Here is a 26,494-nt window from a genome sequence, read left to right on the forward strand (position 1 = left end):
ACTACACACATAAACTAGTTATGTTAGCTTGCTCCATTTGGCTATTTATTGGACAAAGTTAAGTTAAACATGTGAGCCAGAGAAAAAATATGAGGTCACAGTATCATATGGATTTGCTGCAAGAATACATTATATTAAAAACAAACAAACAAACAAACAAACAAACAAACATTGTTCTTGGCAGAAAACAGAAAATGCCATTAGTTTTGTCAAATATATATTGAAAAATTAACATTTAATCATGTACAGTATTTATAATTAATTATTGCATACCTAGGTCTCTGATATAGTTGTATCGTATTGAACATAGCTGAATTCTGTTTTTTTTTTCTTTATGAAATCAGTTTTCTCCCCTCTATGTTTCCCCTTGAGTGGATCACTGTTGCCATCTTAGAGAAATCCTTCACTTGTGCTAATAAAGGAATGAAAATGTCCTCAACATGGCAACAAAGCCCCAACTAAAGGGGAAGTATTAAGAAAAATAGATGCTAAGGCTAGTCTGTCTTTTTCCCCCACTGGATTAGGATTTTAGTTGTGCTTCGATAATGTTTTAACACTAACATTTTATCCCCCCCCCCTCAACATTTTCCTTTGATAAGAATCTCATCATTTGATTAAATGTCACCATTTTATTCCATAGTGAAGTTTGTTAGATCCTTGGAGGACTGAGTGATCAAATCGATATCGCTTTTGAAACAGAGCTTACTCTGAAGGTACTGACATATGATACAAAATCAGCAAACAAATAGAGTAACCAGGTGGGGTTGCACGATATACCGGTACTACGGTAGTATTGCGATATTAAAGCTTCAAAATACCGCTGGTGCTACTGTATTTTTTAAACAGTAGTATCGTCAACACAGTAGTACCATAAGTAATGTTGTATGTACAGCAGTTAATACTATTTTCACAAAAACGACACGTCTTAGTGGTTAGTGACACTTCATTTAACCTAAATTCTTTACCTTGATCTTTAAAGATTTCCTGTTTGCTAGTAAGTGAACTCATGTTATGCTAACCGCTGTGTGTAAATACTAAAATTAGCCAAAGCAAGCTAACGTTATGCTAACTCTGTGTGTAAATACTAAAATTAGCCAAAGCAAGCTAACGTTATGCTAACTCTGTGTGTAAATACTAAAATTAGCCAAAGCAAACTAACGTTATGCTAACTCTGTGTGTAAATATTAAAATTAGCCAAAGCAAGCTAACGTTATGCTAACTCTGTGTGTAAATACTAAAATTAGCCAAAGCAAGCTAACGTTATGCTAACTCTGTGTGTAAATACTAAAATTAGCTGAAGCAAACTAACGTTATGCTAACTTTGTGTGAAAATACTAAAATTAGTAGTGAGATAGTAAGTGAGATAGTAAGTGATACCCAGTTTTACCATTAAAAAAAAAAATTAATATCCAAATTAAGTTATTTATTCCTAATGTTGTGTTCTCTGAGGACAATTTCCATTTGCATGATTTCATTGCTCTAGGGAACAACAGATGAAATATGTGGCACATTTAACTAATTGCTTGCAAATTGTATGATTGTTCTTGAGTTTTTCCAACAGCCAGTTATTCATTGTCATTAATAAAGTATGGAGAGGAATCCTGTTTTGCCTGTTTTCATTTATATCTATGTATTTCTGTAAATTTGGTTACATCTGTAGATTTGAATTATGAATTAACACAATATTATTGGTATACAAGTACGATCATCAGATATGTTTATGGTATCATGACAACCCTATAACCAGGTATTAAATAAATAATAAATAAATACATTGCATTAAAATGGAAAGTTGTTACTTCCTGTAAGAATGTGTTTTTTGCTACACTCTTCCTCTTGTGCTGCGAAAGGCTACTGGTGTGAAGATGATGGTATTAAGCATTTCTGAATGTAGCATGGACTAATAGTGTATAGTTTGCCTGGACTAAAACTACATTTCTTCCAAAGGCCTAAATAATAAAGTTATGCATTTACATCTACCCACCTCTGACTTCCCCTATAATTCTGACCATAACTTTGAAAATTATGCAACACTTCACCCACCGAGAGCTTCTCCGAGTGAGACAGGTTGGCTGGGCTCTGATGGATCACTAATGCCATATTTGTTCACAGAGCGCACACGGAAGCAGTAGGCCATCCCTTTCTGCAAGTCGAACGCAGCAAACCTTGTAGCGTTGATCGTCATGTCCAGGCTGGCTAAGTGCCAGCCCTCCTTACCGGCTATGGACTGGAAGATTCGTCAGATAATCAAATTCTAATAGATTTTCAACATCAAACTGCATTCAATCAGGTATTCAGCATTCATCCTTCATTACGCATAATGCAAAAATGGGATCTCTTTGAAAAGGTGCCAAACTGGGACAAAAAGCTTTCCTGGCTTTCTTTTTTTCCCCCCTCTAACTTGTTAGATCATTGGAATCATTTTTCATTCTTTTTGTTATAGTCTTTTGGTTTAATGCATGCACTTGCCCACATCTGTCATCTTATGTTTCATGTAAATTACATTAAAATAAAAAGCCCAATTCCACAAAGTCTTTTTCATATCATTCAAACAGAGCTAGATGAGTTCCACAGATTCGGCTGCTCTTGATATATTAGAAGGTTTTATTACAGAGCTTTTTCTATAAAAGTCCAATAAAACATCGATGTCCTGTGGCAGTTCATCGCCTCACTGGTTCATTACAAGCTGCTCGTCTTCCTCGCTCCTGCATGATATTGAAGCTTTCTTCCTTTCCAGTGTGCATATGAAACCGTAACTTCTGGCAGTTTAAGTCTGGCCCAGGCCCTATTAAATGACAAAGTTTCAAAACAGCTAATAAACTTTCCAAAAAAAAAAAGATGGCGAGAGAAAAAGGATCTTCTTTCAACTTGATTATGGCCCAAGCTGAAACACCACCCACTGTGTTCACTGGAAGGCTCCACCAAATGCAAAATAAATAATGAACGATGGCTGAGGAGTAGGCAGAGTAAAAAAAAAAAAGAACTGTTAAAAAGCACATCTGATTGTTTCACATGTTAGCACCTTAGCTTTTGCATCTTTAAAACTGTGAAGATAGACCAGACTAGGCAGACACAGCAAATGAACAGCTTTAAAACAACTATAGTTTTGAATTCTTTTGAAAGTTTCCCTCCTCTCGGAGGTGCTCAATTAGCATAACTGCGTCTGTTTCGTAGTAGCTCGGCTGTGTATCTAACTAGCATAATAATCGATAACAATCTCTAAATCTCCTTAGGGAATCTCCAGTTAGGGCCACTACCAGCAGAACTATAAGTCTGAATAGTTCCACTTTTAACACTTTATCTTTATAGTTGTACCACTAGATTTTCTATATTTCTGCGTAGCTTAACTGTATGTGTAACTAGCATAACTGTACTTTGACTGCAATAGCTGTTTCTCTGACTAGCATAACTGTATCGCTGATTAACATAACTGTATCTCTGGCTAGTATAACTTTATTTTTGACTACATTAAGTGTATCTCTGACTAGCAATTACTTTATCTCATAAGCATAACTGTATCTCTGATTAAAATAACTTTTTCTCTAACTAGCATAACTGTATCTCTGGTTAAAATGACTGCATTTCTGACTAGCGTAATTGTATCTCTGACTAGCATAGATGCATTTCTAAGTAGCATAATTGTATTTCTGTATTTTCTGTATAGCCATATCTCAGACTAGCATAACTAGTTCTGGCTATTCACTTAAGCCTTGTGTTTGAAGACAGAAGGACAATGTTTACCCGCTCCACAAAGTAGGTGAGCGGCTCTTTGCCCCGTGGATCCGGCTCAGTCCAGCACATCACAACATAAGTGTCACTTAACTCACACACTCGCACATCAGTTGGGGAAAAAGGGACTCGGATCTGACCTGCAGGAGGAGAAAGAGGAAGATGAGGAGATGGAAAAGACAAGTATAACAGTAACAGTTGGAGGAAAGTAGAAAAATGACATATGTAAAGGAGGAGAAGGGAAAGAAAAAGGACAGAAGAGGAGGAGGAGAAGAGGTGAAGTAGTATGAAGAGGAAGAGTGTAAAAAAGAGGAGGAGGTGAAAAGGAAGGAGTAAAGAAAGAATCTCTGACTAGCACAACAGTATCTCTGACTAGCACAACAGTATCTTTGACTAACATAACTGTATCTCTGACTAGCACAACAGTATCTCTGACTAGCACAACTGTATCTCTGACTAACATAACTGTATCTCTGACTAGCACAACAGTATCTCTGACTAGCATAACTGTATCTCTGACTAACATAAATACCTCTGGCTAGCATAACTGTATCTCTGACTAGCATAACTGTATCTCTGACTAACATAACTGTATCTCTGACTAGCACAACAGTATCTCTGACTAGCACAACTGTATCTCTGACTAGCATAACTGTATCTCTGACTAACATAAATACCTCTGGCTAGCATAACTATATATCTGACTAGCAGAACTATATATCTGACTAGCAGAACAGTATCTCTGACTAACATAAATACCTCTGACTAGCATAACTTTATCTCTGACTAGCATAATAGTATAACTGACTATTATAAATACCTCCGACTAGCATAACTGTATCCCTGACTTACATGGATACCATTGACTAGCATAACAGTATCTCTGACTAACATAAATACCTCAGACTAGCATAACTATATCTCTGACTAGCATAACTGTATTTTAACTCCCAAACTGTATCTCTGACTAATCAGCATAATTGTGTCTCTAATTAGCTCTGTATCTCTGACTAGCATAACTACATTTTCATTACCAAAGCCGTATCTCTAACTAATTAGCAGAACTGTTTCTTCAACTGACTTTTGTGTACTTCTCTGGAATAATCTCTCTCTCTCTCTCTCTCTCTCTCTCTCTCTCTCTCTCTCTCTCTCTCTCTCTCTCTATATATATATATATATATATATATATATATATATATATATATATATATATATATCATAATAATATACCTGACTAGCATAACTTTAACTGTTAACTGTTAGCATAACCATTTCTCTAACTAGCACAACTTACCTTCTAGCTTTAATTCTTCTCTTTCTAGCAACTTAACTCTTACTATCCAACTGTATATATATTTAGCAGAACTAAATCACTAGCACAATTTTCAAACATTTTGACTAGCATAAGTGTGTATCTAATTAGCACAACTATACCGCGTTATGTATGTTTGAGAGAAATTAGTCATTGTAATGACTTGTAGGACTGTGTGCGAGAATATGTGTGTGTGTTTGTGTCAAGGGCATCATGAATAGTATTAGCTTTATATGTTCAATTGACTGTAGTGTTGGTTCACACCAAGGTTGAGATTAATGTTGCATTTTCTGACTTACTTTCCAGCTGGTCCTTGGTGATCACAATCTCTCTGCCTCTATCCACCTTGACCACTTACACACAGGGAGGACAAAAGAAATAGATTTAGGAACAGATCGAGGCAGCCAGTGGTAATAATAGTGAAGAAGGCAAGAGGGAAAAAAAAAGATTTAATAAGTGGGAAGAGGTGGCATTGTAGTTGTAGGCACAAAGATATCTGAGATATAAAGCCCTCCAAGCAGACATAATCATAAGTGCTTTACCCAAGGATGAGGAAAAATCTGAGAGATTCTTGAAATGTCTTTTTAGGATGATATGTGAGACATGCAGCCAAAAAGCTGGTAATCTGATGACATACTGTAATATTAGCTTGCCAAAGTGTTTTTCTAACATCTCCTGCAATAATGGATTTAAAACGGTACCACACAATATCGTTTTCACAATGCAACCCATTTAGATAGATGTACATTTTATATTAATACTGGAAAATTACCCATAGTCCTGCTTGGCTCCATGGGGTCAGAGGTGACGATGGGGTCGGAGAGTTTAGACGGACGTCCCACGCCAGCCTGGTTTACTGCACACACTCTGAACTGGTACATGGTGTTTTCCTTTAAACCCATGACTGGGTAATGACACAGCATCTGAACAAGCTCGTTACAGCGCTCCCACTTCCCCGTGCCCATCTCACACCTGAAGAGACCAAGAGAGTGGGAATGTCTAAGCACATCACAATATGAATGTAAATTTGATACGAAAACATAATTTTCTCATTTTCATCCATTCTGAAAAACACTTGGCTTCATGTATTTCCACTAGAGAAATCAGAGCAAATTTCACAATCAAATCTGCACATTTGAAATTCAAATTACTAAATTATTCTTGTGACACCTGATCTAGATAGAACCATTAGCATGTATCATAAAAGTGTTATTAGGCCTCATCTAATAATTATCTAAGAATTTTTTACAGGCACTTATCAGAGACATGCTTTTTCTCTAGCTGAATCTCAAACATGTCTTTACTGGCCATATAGTGCACTGTACAATGTAGTTACATTGCTGTTATGTTATATCCCATGTAGTGAGCATATATAGTGAATAGTGCCTACGAAATGTATGATGAAGCTAATTATCAGCAATGATAAAACATTACTGTTGGTATAGCTTATAATGTTATTTATTTATTTAAAAAAAAAATACGATTATGCATTTTCGTGCAAGATTGCAAAAACATAGCAATTTTTAAAATCAATTAATTCATGGAATATTTAATTTATGAGTGGCTTAAAAAAAAAAAAAGTAGGTATGTTGTTGATGATCAATTCTAAGCTCTGAGAAATCGATAGCCATATCCATAAAGCCATGTTTATGACATCAGGTATTCTTAATCCTTACTTTTAGCTCCTTAAAATCAATATCAGTGACAAAATGTTCACATCAGTGTATTTTACACGTTGGACGAGGGAATGAAGTGAGTCAGAAGGTAGCAAGATCGCTTTAACATTACCACTGATAGATTCGGTCAACACTTTTATCCAGAATGATGCAGAATCCACTCCAAACGCAGAGCTTAACAGTTCAGACTTCATTCTCTGGCCACACTGGGATTCGAACCCACAACCTACTGGTCATATCAGTGAGGAGTTAATTAAGATACTGCTACAGTCTCCCTGCTTTTGCTCCACTTGAGTTTGTGTGACTCAGACAGTGTGATAAAAAACATATTGTGCTGAATAGCTCGAAAACAACAATTTCAACAGCACCACCCTTAAAATAAGCCTACCGAGCATGCCGCAGGAGAGATCAAAATAACGGCTCCTGAAAACGAGGCTAATTCTCAAAGTGGCCCGTGCACCCGGCGAGATACGCCATTACCTGCAAAATTAAGCAGGAGAAAACACAACTTCTCCAGGAGCCTGTATGTGTTGCTAGGAAACAGGAGGCTGCGGAGGAGATGACATTTTATCCAGCTGTAAGGAGACACAACCTCATCCCTCTCTGTCTATCTGTATCACTGCCTCTTTTTTTTCTACCCTCTTTGTTTTTCTTACTGGTTCTTCCTCCTTGTTTCTCTCCTGCTCTGTCTTCACCTGAATTGTTTCTTTCGACATGCACATTGAAGAAGACCTATACACCCCTTCCAGAAACTAACTGCTATTTTGGGGATAAATAAAGTTTTATTTTGTTAAAAGTAGTTGAATAGTCATTGCAATCTATACATAATAGTGAAGTTTTAAGTAAATAAAAAAAATAATAATTATATCATGATACCTGAAGACTATGATACACAATGCATAGTGATATATAGGCTTCCTAACAAGCCAGAACCCCCCAACCCCCCCCCCCCAACCAAAAAAAGCAAACAAAATAAGGTCAAGGATACTTTAAATGATTGTCTTCAAAAATAAAATATGTTCATTTTTAATGAATATTTTACTTAAAACATGATAAGCTATTTACAATAAGTGATCATTTCTTTTGTTGTTGATGAAAATGATTCAGTATGAATCTGTAGCTGCTTCATCACGCTGCTTCTGTTCAGAGTCAGCCATTTGGGATTCAGCCTATTGGGCACTCAGAGCTGTGATTAGTATTATAGATATAGTATGAAGTATTTGCTGATTTCTTCTGCTGACAGATACAATTGCAGTTAAAGGTTTTTTTTAAAAGGCAGGCAGACAGATCCCAATCGAATAGCAATATCAAAGTCCAAAAACAGGCGTGGGTTAGGTGATCAATTAACGGGCAAAATTAGGCAAAGGTAGAATCCAAAAACACCAGGACAAAAACAAGATGAAAAAAGAACAATGAACAAAGGCTCAGTACGGTACTGGCGGCAACACAGAAAAACTCAATACCGAGACAAAGAAACACAGGGGTTTAAATATACAAACTAATCAGAAGGGGTAACACAAAACAGCTGATGACAATGATGACACATAAGGGAAACAACCAATCACGCGACAAGGGTGGAGACAGAACATAAACTGAAACAACACACGTGGTAACGAAAACAAAGACAGTGACAAACTGGAAACTTCGGGTAGTTCACGTGCGCTGAAAGCTTCGGCATACAGAGCGAGGGGATATCCGTGACATCTCATGCGAAATAGTTTTAAGATCTTCAGTTGAAATACAACATAAAACAAAGGCAACCTGATTACACACAAACCCGCTTTTATTTATTTATTTATTTATTTTATTGACACAAAAAAAGTTATGCAACACCTTTCACCAATATGAAAAATTAATTACCCCCTTAAACTTGAAATCTGGTTATTCCACCTTTAGCAACAATAACTGCAACCAAACACTTCTGATAACTGGAGATCAGACTTTAACTTACTTCTAGGACTAGGACTTACTCCTATGATTTGGATCATTGTCTTGCTGCATAATCCAATTGCACTTGAGTTTCAATTTACAGACCGAAGACCGGACATTCTCCTTTAAGATTTTCTGGTAGAGAGCAGAATTCATGTTTATTCAATTATTACTCAATTATTGTAAGTTTCCCAGGCCCTGAAGCAGCAAAGCATCCCCACACCATCACACCCCCACCACCATGCTTGACGGTAGGTATGATGTCCTTTTTGTGGAATTCTGTGTTTGGTTTACGCCAGATGTAACGGGACCCCTGTCTTCCAAACAGTTCCACTTTCAGCTCATCAGTCCACAGAACATTATCGAAAAGGTTTGAGGATCATCAAGGTGTGTTTTGGCAAAATCAAGACGAGCCTTAATGTTTTCTGGGTTAGCGGTGGTTTTCACCTCACCTCTCATCCATGGATGCCATTTTTGCTCAGTGCCTTTCTGATAGTTGAGTCATGAACAGTGACCTTTATTGATGCATGAGAGGCCTGTAGTTCCTTTGATGTTGTCCTTGGCTCTTTTGTGACTTCCTGGATGAGTAGTTTCTGTGCTCTTGGAGAAATTTTGGAAGGTCTAGCACTTCTGGAAAGGTTCACTACTCTTCTAAATTTTTCCATTTGGAAATAACAGCTCTCACTGTGGTTCTTTGGAGTCCCAAAGCCTTTGAAATAGCTTTGTAACCCTTCCCAGACTGATGTATTTCAATCACCTTCTTCCTCATCGTTTCTGGAATTTCTTTCAATTTTGGCATAGTGTGTTACTGAGTAAGACCTTTTAACCAACTTCATATTGTTGAAAAAGTTCTATTTAAGTGTTGATTTGATTGAATAGGGTCTGCAGTAATCAGGCCTGGTTCTGTCTAGTCCATCTGAACCCCATTACGACTGCAGTTTCATAGATTTGGGGAATTAGTAACTACGGGGGCAAATACATTTTCACACAGGCCCAGTTGGTATTGGATAACATTTTTGCTACAGTAAATAACATTATCATTTAAAAACTGTATTTTGTGTTTACTCGGGTTGCCTTTGTTTTATCTTAGATTTTGTTTTAATTTTTGAAACAGTTTGTACGAGATATAAACAAAAACAGAAGAAATCAGGTATACAAGCACTGTATACAGTATAAGCTGACCATATGACATTGCCATTGTGTATTACCCCATGTAGTGAGCATATATAATGAATAGTAATCAAACCGATTTATTCCTTTGACGAGTAGATTTACAAAGATCCTAGTGTTTCTACGAAATGTATAATGAAGCTAACTATCAGAAATGAGAAAACATTATAGTTGGTATTTTTACTTGTTCTTTCACCCTGTTTCTCTCCTGCTCTGTCTTCACCTTCTTCCATCCATCCATCCAACCATTTTCCATACCGCTTATCCAACACAGGGTCGCAGGGGAGCCTGAAACCTATTCTACGGAGGCGCGGGACACACTGGACATGGCACCAACCCATCACGGGGCACAATTGCACACACAACAGACAATTTGGAAACCAGCCTACAACACATGTCTTTGGACTGGGAAAACACAGGTTGGGATTCAAACCCCCAACCCCAGAGGTGCAAAACAAATGTGCTAACCACCTTCACACTGACCTCTCAATGAAGTAGCCCTGCACTGGACTCACTCCCTCAGCACTTGGAGGTTCCCACGATAGAAACACATAGTCTCTGTTCACATCAGAGCACCCGAGGTGGAGTGGAGAACCTGGAGCTCCGCGCACTGCCGCAGGACCATCTGAGACACACAGAGAGAGCTATGAGAACCACGAGAACGCTGAAACAGATCTGAAAACCCTGATACAGATCTACATTTTACTGCTATTTCCTATTAATCCTATTTATACATAATACAAAGTAAAAAATGTCTTACTAGTCCATATTACACACTATAGTACAGTATTATAGCATTTACTGTTTTTTGTTAATCACAAATTTTGGCTTTCTCAATGAACTAAACAATATTAACTGCAATATCAGTTAGCTTAGGTGAAATTAGCTACCTGACTCATACTAGATACTGTTTTTTATTGACTCTTTTATTCACTCCTTAATTTATATTTAAACTGACTTTTTTGTTGTTGTTTTATACTGTTATTGCATGCATACTGTAAAAACGTACTATACATTTGTAATGCAATTCTGTTTATATTTTGCATTTAAAGGTTATTCTCAATTAAAGTAAATGTTAACTTCAGATAAACCCATTAGAGGAATGTACAATTCTGACCATTATAAATCTGCATAAAATCTGTCTTGTTTCTAAATATAACAGGTCTAAATAACAACAATAATGATGGCAATAATAAAAGGTCTAAATAGCACTCATAAATAAAACAGTGATTTGAGCAAATATTGAGCAAAATAATTATTTATATTTTAGCTTAAATGTTTGTGTGTTGTATGTATGAATGTGTATAGTAAAATTATGGATGGATCTTATTTATTTTGAATTATTTAAAGAGGTTCATAGTCCTCATTTACTTTGCTTACTGATTTCGTGTATTAATTAATATTGAAAAACAATATCTACTATTTTTTTCTTCTTTTTTTCATGCTAATAAATCTTGATTTAACTTTAAACTTGGGAGAATAAAGCTCACAACTTCATGTTTCCAAAGAGAATTATATTCAAATGATATTGAAGGTATTTCAGATAACACTGCAGGAACCACGGAAAGTTATTCTGTTGTTAAAGCAGACTTTTTGGAAGAGAATCTTTCAGCTCTGCCGTTTCAGTTTGTCAGCTTGCAAACTCCTGCAAGTCGTAATGAACTCAGACTCAGACATTCGGTGCTTGTTTGTATCGGTACATGTTTAAATCAAACATGTCTGACCTTTGACATAAACGTAGGCGCTGTGCTCGGTGATGCCGTCTCGGGTGCGCAGGCGGACGGTGTAAAGGCCCTCGTGCTCTTTGTGCATGCCCTTCAGGCTGAGGGTGGAGGAGCGCAGGGCCGTGTGGATGCCCAGCCGACCAGATGTACGGAGAGGAACTCCTACACACACACACACACACACACACACACACACACACACACACACACACACACACACACACACACACACACACACACACACACACACACACACAAGCATTACACACTGACAAGTGGCCACATACAGTAGTTATGCTTGGAACTGTCTACATATAAGACCTTAGAATTATACGATTCAATCTGCCTTGATGTTTTTTAAAAAAAAAATTATTATTATTTTTAATAACACACTGCTTTTCTACCAAAGGACAATCCTCGATTCCTATTGGTCAAAAGGTGTTGATTAATTTAGAAGCTCTGACAGTAGTAAGCACTGACATTCTGTAAGTTTTCTGTAATCAGACATCTTTTTTCTTTTTAGAACATTTTTGAAAGGGGCCTCCAGTGTCAGTGCTTTGTAACAGTCAGAGGAAAAACTGTATCTTTAGAGCATTGTAGTTTCTCACCAATATGGCAAAAGAGTTTTATTTTTTGTCTCATGAACTTCAAAAGTGAGACAAAACAGACGACGGCGAATGAATGACAGTTTGTAGCTGCTATAACGTAAGTAATAACAGGAACTAACTTGATTTGGAAATGTTCCATGACAATAAATGTAACTATAAACGAAAGTACAAAGGTTCCATCCATGCATCCGTCCATCCATTTTCCGTACCGTTTATCCTGCACAGGGTCGTAGGGAAGCCTGGAGCCTCCCAGAGAATCCACGGGTTCAATCGCACGCCTGTTCACATGCTACGGACAATTTGGAAATGCCAATCAACCTACAACGCATGGCTTTGGATTAGGGAGGAAACCGGAGTAACCGGAGGAAACCCCCAAAGCACTGTGAGAGCATGCAAACTCCAGCACACAGGGCGAAGGCAGGATTCGAACCACCAACACCGGAGACGCGAGGCAAACGTGCGAATCACAAAAGGGTCATCAAGGTGACTCTTGGCAAATTGCTGTGGTATAAGAGTAAAAAAAATCCTTGGGACATGATGTTATAGGAAAAAAAATATGGGATGCATCACACCACCTCAATGTTGATGAATTTTCCATAACAGCATATATTTTATTCCTGTTAAAAAATATAAATATTGCCCACAGAACGGTTAGAGATCAATGTCTGGTAGAACTGTCTACTTGATATGCTTCCTTCAGGCTACTTCATGCATTTGTATATGCACTAATGACGACCAAAGTCTGTAGGCCTGGATAGACTTGAACTGAATTAAACAAGACCTAATCACTATTTGTGAATGTTTATATGCTATATTACTCATATAAATGCAAAAGAATTGTGCAGTGCAGTGACTTTAATTAAAGCTATAAACACCGACATCACCCTCAGCCCCGACCTTAACCCTTCACACCTTTACGAACATTGTCAGTGTGTTTGTGTGCTTTTTTCTAAAATTCAGAACAAACTGCATAAGGTGATTTGTACCGTCTCTGAACCAGGCCACGTCCTGCTGGAAGGGGAGGAGAGGAAACGTAAAATGACAGCTCAGAGTCAGAGTGCCTCCTTCTAGTATAAAAGATGGAGGGAAGGTGGTGTCGAACAAAGCCTCCTCCTCTGTTACAGGGCCTGGAGAGGAGAGCGAGAGGAGAAAGAAGTAAGTTAGGTCTGTTCTGGCATTAGGGAATGTGTTTTTAAAGTGAGGAGAGAGGAGATTTATAATAGAGGAGAAGAGGAAGGATAGAAGAGAATGCAGGTTAGCATAAGGGGCCTGGACAAGGAAAGAAGATGAGAGGAGGATGAGGATGTTGGGAAAGGGAGGAGAAGAGAAGAGAAGACTGGAGAAGCAAGAAGTAGATTAGGGATGATAAGAGAGAAGGAGGAGAAGGAAAGAGAAGAGAAGAGTTGATAAGATAATAAGACAGCTCAAATGACCAGTTTAGAGGCAACAACATCTATTATTAGTGAGAAAATGAATAGTCTCCAAATGTAAAAATAATCACGCTATTCACTCGGCTATTATAATTCTATAGAAATGGAAATGGCCATGTTGTCACTGAAGCACATCTAATTATGTGTATGGAGCGAGGAGAAGGAAGGGGAAGCTGTCTCACCTCGTCACACGCTGCGACAACCAACAATGAACTAAAATACTTAATTAAGATGCTCGGAGCGAAACCGCATAAAAATCACTCGAGCGGGAAATATAAGCTTTCAGAAATTAGGCATGTTTTCCCTGGAATTTCATGTGGCTTCGAACAGCATGGAAGAAAATCTCTTGAAGCAATATTACGGTAATGAGGCAAATGTCAGGTACGTGGTGTGTTCTGGATGTGATGAGAGGAAATCAGATTCTTTATTACGATTCCTTATTCTTTCATCAGGACCATAGCGGGAATCAGAACGTATGTAGGATGATAATCAGAGAGAAATCTGCTGTCGTTATCCAAACCCAGGAAAAAGCCAAGAGGTATTACGATATGATGATGATGACCATGTCGGTATCACGATAAATGATCTGCTGTTTGACTCCAGTGCTCCTTTGTTGATCACAATATTAGCCGAGTAACTGTTAGGCAAAGGGAGGAAAACATGAACAAGGGTTCGTAGAAAACTTGAAGAGAAGAGAAGAGAAGAGAGGGAAAGAGAGGGAAAGAGAAGAGAAGAGAGGGAAAGAGAAGAGAAGAGAGGGAAAGAGAAGAGAAGAGAGGGAAAGAGAAGAGAAGAGAGGGAAAGAGAAGAGAAGAGGGATAGAGAAGAGAAGAGAAGCAAAGAGAAGAGAAGAGAAGAGAGGGAAAGAGAGAGAAAGAGAGGGAAAGAGAAGAGAAGAGAGGGAAAGAGAGGGAAAGGAGGGAAAGGGAAGAGAAGAGAAGAGAGGGAACGAGAGGGAAAGGAGGGAAAGGGAAGAGAAGAGAGGGAAAGGGAAGAGAAGAGAGGGAAAGAGAAGAGAAGAGAGGGAAAGAGAGGGAAAGGAGGGAAAGGGAAGAGAAGAGAGGGAAAGAGAGAGAAAGAGAAGAGAAGAGAGGGAAAGAGAAGAGAAGAGAAGATAGGGAAAGAGAAGAGAAGAGAGGGAAAGAGAGGGAAAGGAGGGAAAGGGAAGAGAAGAGAAGAGAGGGAAAGAGAGGGAAAGGAGGGAAAGGGAAGAGAAGAGAGGGAAAGAGAGGGAAAGAGAAGAGAAGAGAGGGAAAGAGAAGAGAAGATAGGGAAAGAGAAGAGAAGAGGGATAGAGAAGAGAAGAGAAGCAAAGAGAAGAGAAGAGAAGAGAGGGAAAGAGGGAAAGGAGGGAAAGGGAAGAGAAGAGAAGAGAGGGAAAGAGAGAGAAAGAGAGGGAAAGGGAAGAGAAGAGAGGGAAAGAGAAGAGAAGAGAGGGAAAGAGAGGGAAAGGAGGGAAAGGGAAGAGAAGAGAGGGAAAGAGAAGAGAAGAGAGGGAAAGAGAGGGAAAGAGAAGAGAAGAGAGGGAAAGAGGAGAGAAGTGAGGGAAAGAAAGGGAAAGAGAAGAGAGCCAGGGAGCAGAGAAGAGAACATGTCATCATTTTTTTTATCCCTTTATCGTTACATCTTGAGGAGAAGAGAAGAGAGGGAGGGAGAAGAAAAGCGAACATGTCATCATTTTTTTTTATCCCTTTGTAGTTACATCTAAAAGAGAAGAGAGACATGGAGAAGAGAAGAGAAGAGAAGAAAGAAGGAGATAAGAACATTTAATACTTTTTATCCCTATATAGTTACATGTTGAAGAGAAGAGAAGAGAAGAAAGAAGGAGAAGAGAAGAGAGGAAAAGAGAAGAAAGAGGGGAAAAAAGATGAGAAGAGAAGAAGACAAGAAGAGAAGAGATAAAAGAGAGAGGGAGAAGAGAACATCGTACTTTTTTTTATCCCTTTATAGTTACATGTTGAAGAGAAGAGAAGAGAAGAAAGAGGGAAAAGAGAAGAGAAGAGAACATGTCAATTTTTTTTATTCCTTTTTTATCACACACACACACACACACACACACACACACACACACACACACACACACACACACACACACACACACACACGTTTAAATCCCCTGTAGTCATGAGTAATAAGCCATTTGTGAGCCTCCATTTTCTTCATCAAAAGGGCAGATGGAAGGAAGAGAGGACGTGTCTCATTACGCCACTTACCCACAGCCTGGGTGTGTTTCATTCCCGCCTCAAGTCTTCGCTTCGCTGATTTGGAAAGGAAAGAAAGTGGGTAAAGAGAGAGAAAGAGAGAAAATGAGAAATCAGTCTTCAGCTTTACCCACACCCACACCGACACTACTTGGAGCCCCATTAAGCATTCCCTTTAATATATTCTAAAAATGGAAATAAAATATGAAACAGTCTGTGAAATAGGAACGATATAGGACACACTGTGCTTGAACGTCTCGTTTAATAGAGGGAGGATGAGACAGCAAGACGGCATCTGATCTGTCTTTCATCTTCTGTAGGACACGAACGTTCTTGGTCATTCATTTGAATTGATCCTAATTTAAGCGACTCCAATGGGTCTGGTAAATATTTCGTCCTTTTGCCTGTGTAACAGGATTTTGCGATCGCAGAAATTAACGAAAAACCGAGCAAACTCCACAATATTCTGAGGAGCCTGAAATTTTTCAAAATGACCGCAGATTTTCTCCAGATTTGACCCAAGGTGCGGTATGTGACGTCATCACGACGCACATTCAGCCAAAACCCTCTTTGAGTCACGTATGTCAAATACGAGTACAGCTAAAAGGTCTCATTTACCAACAAAATCACAGCGAAAGACTGCGCAAAACAACTTCGTGCAATTGCGATTTTTCCAATGTAAGTAGTTTTCCGCGAAATAAAAAAACGCCGCAAACTGCATGGAAAATTTTCGAAAAAAGCTGCAGCAAAACCAAGCATCTTCAATCACAAAAAAACCCAGCAACAACTCGGTGAAATCCTGTACGAACCGGTTTGAGTTGTGCACATGTACACTCCTTACTGTTTGTAAATATATACCCGCGGACTGTTTTACAACGTAAAAACAAACTTCTGCACATTGTAATTCGATGAACTTTTAGAAGTAGCAGTCGATCCTTGACCACATTTATTGACTCAGGTCAGAATGACCTCAGTAACGATAGCTAGAACAGTGATGGCTGGTTAGCATCTTAAATGGGAAGCTAAAACCTAATATCTATCAATAGCTCGACAATGAAACTATTAGAGTTGAGCAATTCATTATATCACAAGGTCTCATAGACGCCATAATAATGATGACGTGTAACCCTTTTATTCAAATGAGATACACTACGATGTGTGCTATGTATCGACTTTTAGTTTCTCCTCCAACGCATTATTGGGAAAATTATGATAGATCAAATAATTCATCTTGTTTATGTTTATTACAGCTACACATCTAGTCAAATCTAGGGGGTGTTACACACATAAGCTGCATGAAACTCCAGTCTGGGCTAGAAAGAAATCAGCCACATCCTCACTTCTTCATACCATGCTGTGTATTTTTCTTATGACCTATTGGTGGTGGTGTTGTGCTTAATTCTATAAAAAATAATCCACTTTAAGACATTTGTTGATAGCAAATTATCTGATGTGGAAACCTAAACGAATCTTTGAAAGACAGGCGACTTCACCTTACTAGCACATTTACACCTGCTTGTGAAGCTAGTAGTAACAGTAATTAAGTTAGCTAGTGGACAATACTGAGTGTATAATGTTAGCCAGTTAAATGATCTAACAAGCTTGCATGATTTTTTTTTTTTTTTAAATGCAATGTTTTAAAAAAAATCTGGCACTAATTAGATTAGTCTATTTTCTCAAAGAATTTGCATGGACTCACGTGTCACAAATAGCGCTGAGATGACTCTTACTAGATTGTGATTGGATTAACACGTTTGACATTAAAACTACATTAAAACTGACCAGTGCTATTTGTCACTTAACATAAATGTCATAAAGGACTTGAGTAAGTGCTAAGATTGCATCTAAATTATAAATCAACTCCCCCCAAAAAATCAGTAACGTAGATCACTCACAGTTCACTACAACGGTGGCATAGGTAGTCGCCTCGCCTAAGGAGCTTTTGGCCACTACTTTGTATTCTCCAGTGTCAGCAACACTACACCTGAGGGACAAATTTCACCGGGGATGGTATATGTACATTAAATTCGAGGTCACAATCGAAGTCAGATGGCAATTTAACACGTTTTATGTATGATGTATGATCACCTTCTAATCTCCAGAGTGTTGAGACCATATTTCTGTAGCAGTTTGTAGTTCCAGGGTTGTGAGGACGCTGTCAGAGGAACGCCGTCTTTATACCTGGCGAGAGAAACAGAATATCAGAAACACAGACTTGATTGGGATCTTAATAGGTTTAACAGTTTATAAATACACCTCTTGTGCTGTACATATTTTGTTTTGGTGAAAAGACAGTACACTCATGGGTTTTAATTAAAAAAAAAGAGGTGTCAAAGTTATTCGCAGTTGAGGAACCATTCACATTTTCGGTTATGTAAAATACTTGCAACAATCCCTTACCAGGTGACGTGTGGTAATGGACAACCCTCGACAGTGCAGGAAAGTTTGACAGCCATTCCCTCCCAGAGGGTATGGGGACGAAGAGGGATGGAAAAATCCGGAGTCTTCATACTCAAATCGTCCAGAAACTTCAGGTGTGTGGAAATCTTCCTTTCTGCCTGAGGGTGAAGATGAAAATTTGATCAAAGTTATGACCTGTGAGAATCACAGAGAGACAGGAAGACGGAGGACAGGGGAAGAATGCTTGGGAAAGAGTACAGCTATCAGTGAACTGAGGGAAATGAGATTATCAGGTAAGTAGGATGTCATTTTAATAATCCTAATGAATAATCAGCAAGTTTGGACTGCAGCTACAGTGTTTTTTTTATGTTTTTTCAAAAAGTTCTTGTTTGTAAACAAAATTAAAGTGTTAAAGGCTAAAAACAACTAAAAACCTGAGGGATTTGTGTCATAGCATCGTCTCATTTTAAATGTACAATGCAGGCTGACTTCTGCTTACTTGAATTTATTATTAGAAATGTTAATATTTGGGCATTAAATATTCTCGCAGCTTTTAGAGCACTGGGATTTAAACCAAGTCCTGAGGTAACGCCATGCTAGTTTAACTCATTAGCAAATCATTCATCTATTCATGAGCTGACTCAGTTTGGAAAAATTTGAAGCAACAGACTCTCCACAGGATTGAAAAACCACCGTATATTTTCTCTGGAGTTTCGTCTATCTGAGCGTCACCTCTTTACGCAGCGCCATGCGGTCCATACGCCGACGGACCATGTGCTGGTTCCTGATCACCTCGATCTCCACCTTTTCTGCCTCATTACCGAACATGGTCCACTGGTCCCTCTCCCGGAGCTCATCGTTATCCATAGTTTCCCTCAGGACCTCCCTGAGGAGCACACATCCGAATTCAGTGCTAGTGGAAGCAGATTGTATGGTGAAAAAGAAAATTCTGAGGTGTTTCACATTTAAAAACTTTTCCTCACCTAAAAATAACCAACATCTGAGGGATCTAATCATTTATTGTTTGGCTTTAGATGCTATAAATGGAAAAACTCATCTCTAATTTTTTGTAGGACCTGACTGATGTTATGAACCACCCTTAAATCATACAATTCCAACCTATATTTGATCAAATGTTCAAAACGTTTGAGGAGAAGCAATGTGTTATATTCTAAACACAGAAAAAGCACAGTGGCAGAAGGGAGCTCTCTTTATTTAACACATAATTCAGAGTTCAGGTCTGAATTTACACCATTCCCTGCTGGGATCATACAACAATTTGGATTGCATATCATTTAACTCGTTAATGATAGCTGATTTCTTCTTTTTGAAAAAATTTACCTGAAGGTCACTATATATATATATATAAAAAAAATTTACACTATAAGAATGCTATAGCAAAAATCACAGTCAGGACTCATCATCCTTCTTTACCAAGCCAGAATCCTATATGTTTCTGTCTGACTGCATTAAATAAACAGACTGTGAGGATAATTTGAGCTGCTTGAACTTTTCTGTTCTGAAATGAGCACTGTGTGACATTTTTCCAGCTGTCACCTAAGAGCTCGTGAGGAGGTCGTCGAGTGCATGCTTCTGTATCTAGATTGGCCTGCGTTACCGCAAAAGGCCAAGGAGAAGTGGAGAAAAGCTCCCTGAAATGATGGCAGTAGGAGTTCTTTTGGAGGAGGCTTCAGATGTTTTTCGCTGAAGTGCATACTTGAACACACTCAATTCAGAGTGCTTTGATTTCTCATTTATTCTGTAATGCTGGTTATTCCTCTCTTAAGGATTTTTACATAGAGATTTTGGATTGTGCCGCACATGGAGTGTTTTTCTACCTCACTGAATCTCTGTAACTAAATCAGAGCTTGTTGACACAAATTCTTTAAACTTAATAATACTTTTTTGAGTTCGAAAGCTTAGTCCTGATAATGCGACATATATACTCGTCGGCCACTTTGATAGAAACACCTATACACATGCTCATTCTTGCAATTATCCAATTATGAGGCGGCAGGGCAATGCATCAAATCGTGAAGATACAGGTCGAGCTTCAGTTGATGCTCACATCAAATATCCGAATTGGCGAACTGAGAAGTGATCTCAGTGACTTTGACCGAGGCATGGTTGTTGGTGCCAGATGAGTTGGTTTGAGTATTGGGGAAAATAAGTTGTATTGTTGCAGAAGGGGGTCACACCAGATACTGAAAGCAAAGGTTCACATACTTTTGCCCCACACAGATATGTAACATTGGATCATTTTCCTCAATAATTAAATGATCAAGTATAATATTTTGTCTCATTTGTTTAATTGGGTTCTTTTTATATACTTTTAGGACTTGGGTGAAAACCTGATGATGTTTTTAGGTCATATTTATGCAGATATATAGAAAATTCTAAAGCGTTCACAAACTTTCAAGCACCACTGTATGCAGCCTTTAATATTGCTGTTGAGGTTTTATTATTAATATATCATTATATAAATGATCATTATCCAAACAGCTAGCTAGGCTACTGAACATAGTGTTTTGAATGGGATTTCACAATGGTATTACATTCATTTTAATGGAAAAACAAAACAAAACGAAGGCTTGGGATATTTAAATAAAAATGTTTACTCTCAACTGTAAATGTCGTATACTTGAGTAAATTTTGGTAGTGTTTTTTCGCTATCTGATGAAATAATACCAGTTCTTGCCAGTGGACCGAAACATTTGGAAGTAATATAGACATATTTTATACTTTATTATTTCTGACATGTGTGCTGATCCAGGTAAATATTGTGACTGATGTCCTGTTTTTACACATTTGATGCTCTGTTCTGGATTTTTCTGAAGCTAACCATGCCAAAATGGATGTTATTATAAGGAAAGGAAGGCTAGAGAGATTTCAGGTAATCTTGTGTGTGTCGCACACACGGAGCTGCAGTTCTTTGAGGTGTGAGATAGGTCTGCTGTTCATAGGATGCTGCTGATGTGATTGAATATTCACTTTGATTTGATCATAGTCCTCCCTCAAGTCTCCCTCCAATAGCCTCTTCTGACTTTCATCATACACAAGCAAGAAAAATATACGTGTTCTATAATTTGCCAGCCTCTGCATGAGACAGTGAATAGGTATGAAAATAAGACGTGGTAGAAAACAGCACAAGGAAAATATAGGCAGAGAACAAGTATGACAAATTTCATAAGAGAGGAGAGAGTGTAGACTAAACAATGAAACACGCAAACATTCTTAAACATTCAGCCTCAGATCTTCCTGATTCCTCCTTTAACTTTCAACCAAATATACTCATCAGACACTTCACTTCATTCATCCTCACATCCTCCCTACAGACTCCTCATTCATCCTCACATCCTATCTACAGACTCCTCATTCATCCTCACATCCTATCTACAGACTCCTCATTCAACCTCACATCCTATCTACAGACTCCTCATTCATCCTCACATCCTATCTACAGACTCCTCATTCATCCTCACATCTTCTCTATAGTCTCCTCATTCATCCTCACATCCTCCCTACAGACTTCTCATTCATCCATACAGCCTCTATACAGACTCCTCATTCATCCTCACATCCTCTATACAGACTCCTCATTCATCCTCACATCCTCTATACAGACTCCTCATTCATCCTCACATCCTCCCTACAGACTCCTCATTCATCCCTACAGCCTCTATACAGACTCCTCATTCATCCTCACATCCTCTATACAGACTCCTCATTCATCCTCACATCCTCCCTACAGACTTCTCATTCATCCTCACATCTTCTCTATAGTCTCCTCATTCATCCTCACATCCTCCCTACAGACTTCTCATTCATCCTCACATCCTCCCTACAGACTCCTCATTCATCCTCACATCCTCCCTACAGACTCCTCATTCATCCTCACATCCTCTATACAGACTCCTCATTCATCCTCACATCCTCTATACAGACTCCTCATTCATCCTCACATCCTCTATACAGACTCCTCATTCATCCCTACAGCCTCTATACAGACTCCTCATTCATCCTCACATCCTCTATACAGACTCCTCATTCATCCTCACATCCTCTATACAGACTCCTCATTCATCCTCACATCTTCTCTATAGTCTCATCATTGATCCTCACATCCTTAAAAATTCATCTGCACATCCTCCCTAACGTCTCCTCATTCATTTGCTACTTATCATCTACAGTACACAAACAGCATCTCTCAGGTTTTGTCATTATATTGTGTTGTTCTGAGTCACAACTGTCTTGTCAAAACGTTTCAGTTAGAACATGTGATGCTCAGGGAAACATATTGTACACTATGAAAAGTTTTTCTCAGAACTTTTTTCTCAGAACGTTTTTCTTTTGTTTGTGTTTATATTCAGTTCCGCTTCGACTCCACCAGGATCGTGGTGTGGGTGTGCCAGTGAAAACAGACCCCATGCAAATATCATTATAATTCTACTGAGAGATTTTTATCTATGGCAAGTTTAGACACACAATCAGGAGATTAAGTCGAACTGACCAACTACAGCAAAGAAGCAAATGTGACAAGCTGTAGAAGAGAAGAGTCTGGGAACTGAGTGAGTCTGTATTATAATTGGATAAAATCAGTCAGTGACCCTTTCTCTTTATCTTCAATATACAAAACACAAACATAATCTAACAATCCATGAGCTCTAATTGAAGTATTACACCTTGAAAAATCCCAGTTTTTGCATTTTGCTATATATTAAATCTTGCTTAATCTTGTTTAATATCAAAACAGCAGCCAGGAAGGGTCGTTGAGGATGTACCTACTATGTTTGCTGAAAAAAACAGACAATAGATGCTGGAACTGTTGGAACTATTTAAGAAACAAGACATCTGCAGCTTTTCTTTAAGACTTTTTCTGTACTCGTGTACAAACACAAATATGGGATCGAGTAAAAGTTTAGAATCTGCACGTATGATGGCGTTTCTCTGCTTGTGTTAGTTAGCTAAATGAGAACAATACATAATATACAATTAAGCCCGAACATTCAAATAGTAACAGATGGTATTCTTGATTGAATAGATTCTTTAAACATTATAGGGTGGCATACGATAATATATTAGAACAAGCGCATTAATATAAACCTGTGATTTGCCTTACAGTTGGAACTATTGTCAGAGCTGCTGTTATAGAAGATTAATCAACACCTTCTGATCTAATCAGATTGGAGAATTCGACAGCGATGTGGAGAAGAGACAATTGATAATTAAGTTTGCATGTTTAGAAGTGTTCTTGCATGGCAGAACAACAGGAACAGCATATTTGGATACTGTTCAACAGAGTAATATTTTATGGAATAAATTGAATTCTAGGTGACTTTTTTGTTACTTTGGATGTCTGTGTGTGTTTGAGGTGATACAGTACCATGTCCTGTGGCGTGGGAACTTTGGCTCCGTCAGAATCTCTTTGACAGACATGATGTCGCCTGGGATGATGGGATAGAACTCAGACAGGGAGGCCTCTTCATCACTAGGAGACAAAAATAAACTATAATGAAAGGCACTTTATTTTGATTGAGTGAGTGTTGATGAATTACTGTTACATTTATTCATTTGCCAGATGCTTTTATGTGACGCGACTTACAATTGAACTCAAGCACAGATCTATTAAATAACAGCCTCCAACAACTGACCAGAATCATACAAATGTAGCCTGAAATAATAATAGTAATAGTAATAGTAATAATAATAACATGCAATTATAATAACAATGTCAGAATAATGTCGGAACATGACTTTATTAATTAATTAATTTATTTATTGAAATCCCTGGCCGACCCATTCGCTATCTGTCGCTTAGTAAACCGGTGGTTTCTTTCTTTTTCAGTGCATTCCAAATTCTTGTATCGGCTATGCGCAATATTTGTGCAATGCCTCTGATTGATTTTTTCCCCTCTTTGTTCATCTTCAAAATGCCTTGCATTTCTCCTACAGACAGCTCTCTGATCTACATGCAGTCTTCCCAGGTGAAACTGGAGGATAAAACCAAGAGTAGATGTCCAGAGCTATTTATTGTTTAAACAGTCAATCTAACAGGACACACCTGGGTAATAAGACACACCTCAAGTCACATGTTCCAGTATTTTTGCTCGCCTACAAATTGTGTGCTCTGATACAAAATGTGCTATGTTCTGTGTCGTTTAACACATCTACATATAAATAGCAGGAAATAAAAGCTGAAATTCTAAACTCTCTTCTCATATTTATCCTTTGATCTCGAACCCAAATGTCTTCAGTCTACAGCGAAAACAATTGAATTGGCCTTGCCGTTCCAATAGTTTCGGAGCGGACTGTATTTCATGTGGCGATGCATCGTCACACAAGTAAGACATGTAATAACGAGATGCTTTCTCTAAATTTCAAGTTTTTTTTTCTTGTAATACGTTGATATTTTCTAATAGTAAGTAGTTGTTTTTTTCCGTGAGAATTCTGAGATGCTTTTCTAATAATAAGAGATGTTTTCTCATGATCACAAGAAATTTTTCTTCTAATAATGAGATTCTGATGGGGTTTATTATTTTTTTTCTTGTGTGGTACCTTACCTGCTGCAGGGTAGTATGTGTAACTGCACCCAGCATCAAACAGCTCATACAAATAAACAGCAGAGCAAAACAATAAGCAGCTAGATGTGTATAAGTAAATACACACACACATATACACGCACACACACTTTTGGATTAGGGAGTTAAGGTATCGACGTTCTAGTGTTCTCGGAAGAGCTGAATCAACAAAGCCTTCAGCAGCGTCATTAGTAAAATCTGGGCCACATTTGTCATGATTTGGCTTTGTACCCTCAGAGAGAGCTAACCTGGATAGAAGACACTTACTTAAATAGACTCATCTCATTAAATAAGTTCTATTCGTGTTTGTTTTCCCTGCAGGTCTGGCTCTTAATATTCCATTTCAGTCCAGGAGAGGGAGCTGGGATCTTCTCCTCAACCTGGCACTTTAAACTGAACTCTGACCACTGATTACACCAGAGCTTTGAGGTTTTATTGCTGTTGCCTAAAAGACTGAAAGCTTCCTTAATGAAATGTGAAGGTGTGTAAGCTGGTTACGCGGTCTGAAATGCTGCGAGCAGGCAGAGCGCTTCTTCTTCTGTAATTAATCGAGTAATTCATCTTCATGTTGCTGTTACAAAAGCTTATGGCTGAGGCACTACGCATGCTCGAGTCATATTAATGTGCCCTGGGGTACAGCACAAGGGGTGTGTGTGTGTGTGTGAGAGAGAACGAGAGAGAGAGAGAGAGAGAGAGAGAGAGAGAGAGAGAGAGAGAGAGAGAGAGAGAGAGAGAGAGAGAGAGAGAGTGAGAAAGAAAGAGAGAGAGAGAGAGAGAGAGAGAGAGAGAGAGAGAGAGAGAGAGAGAGAGAGAGAGAGAGAGAGAGAAAGACAGAGAAAGAGAGGGAACAAGAGCAAAAAATACAGAAAGAGAGTCAGAGAGACAGACTCAAATAAGATGGTGGAAAACAGAGAAAGACAGAACGATAGACAGAGTAAAGAAAGAGAAAGAAATACAGGGAAATAGACAGAAAGTAAGGAAGACTGACAGACATATATGGAGATAGATAGATAGATAGATAGATAGATAGATAGATAGATAGAAATAGACAGACATAGTAAACTGATATACAGACATGAGAATAGACAGACAGACAGACAGACAGGCAGACAGACAGACAGATAAAAGATAGATAGATAGATAGATAGATAGATAGATAGGTAGATAGATAGATAGATAGACATAGTAGACTGATATACAGACATGGGAATAGACAGACAGACAGACAGGCAGACAGACAGACAGACAGATAAAAGATAGATAGATGGATAGATAGACATAGTAGACTGATATACAGACATGGGAATAGACAGACAGACAGGCAGACAGACAGAAAGATAGATAGATAGATATATAGATAGATAGATAGATAGACATAGTAGACTGATATACAGATTTGAGAATAGACAGACAGACAGGCAGACAGACATACATACAGATAGACAGATAGATAGACAGACAGATAGATAGATAGATAGATAGGTCCACTACATGTAGGATAAATGGAACTCTAGGTAAATTTTAATTTGTAGTCAAACTGTTCAATGAAAGCTTGCTGTTTAAGGTTATTTATTTATTTAATTAAAGCCACTTCACCTCTTCAGCCCAGCTCCACACAGTAATAAGGCCAGATTTTCTGATTAATCGGGTGCCAGTCACAGCTTTTTGCATATTCACTCCTTTAAAGCCTAATAAACAACTTCTCCTGAGTCAGATATTCGACACTCATAAGCTAGA

General features: G+C 38.3%; 1 protein-coding gene across 1 annotated transcript in view; it reads right to left on the bottom strand.

Annotated features, from left to right (window-relative positions):
• myom3 (myomesin 3) overlaps positions 1–26,494 on the bottom strand; it is a 55,648-nt gene that overhangs the window by 23,470 nt on the left and 5,684 nt on the right. Inside the window, exons 3-15 of the mRNA XM_017453512.3 lie at positions 23,563–23,667; positions 18,912–19,065; positions 18,180–18,337; positions 17,868–17,960; positions 17,675–17,763; positions 15,792–15,836; positions 13,135–13,275; positions 11,541–11,702; positions 10,300–10,441; positions 5,814–6,013; positions 5,341–5,394; positions 3,742–3,869; positions 2,044–2,227 (exon numbers count right to left, since the gene is read on the bottom strand). Coding sequence (XP_017309001.1) covers positions 2,044–2,227; positions 3,742–3,869; positions 5,341–5,394; positions 5,814–6,013; positions 10,300–10,441; positions 11,541–11,702; positions 13,135–13,275; positions 15,792–15,836; positions 17,675–17,763; positions 17,868–17,960; positions 18,180–18,337; positions 18,912–19,065; positions 23,563–23,667 — 1,655 coding nt within the window. The remainder of the gene's footprint in view (positions 1–2,043; positions 2,228–3,741; positions 3,870–5,340; positions 5,395–5,813; positions 6,014–10,299; positions 10,442–11,540; positions 11,703–13,134; positions 13,276–15,791; positions 15,837–17,674; positions 17,764–17,867; positions 17,961–18,179; positions 18,338–18,911; positions 19,066–23,562; positions 23,668–26,494) is intronic.

The sequence above is a fragment of the Ictalurus punctatus genome, chromosome 23, assembly GCF_001660625.3.
Source record: "Ictalurus punctatus breed USDA103 chromosome 23, Coco_2.0, whole genome shotgun sequence".
NCBI lineage: Eukaryota > Metazoa > Chordata > Actinopteri > Siluriformes > Ictaluridae > Ictalurus > Ictalurus punctatus.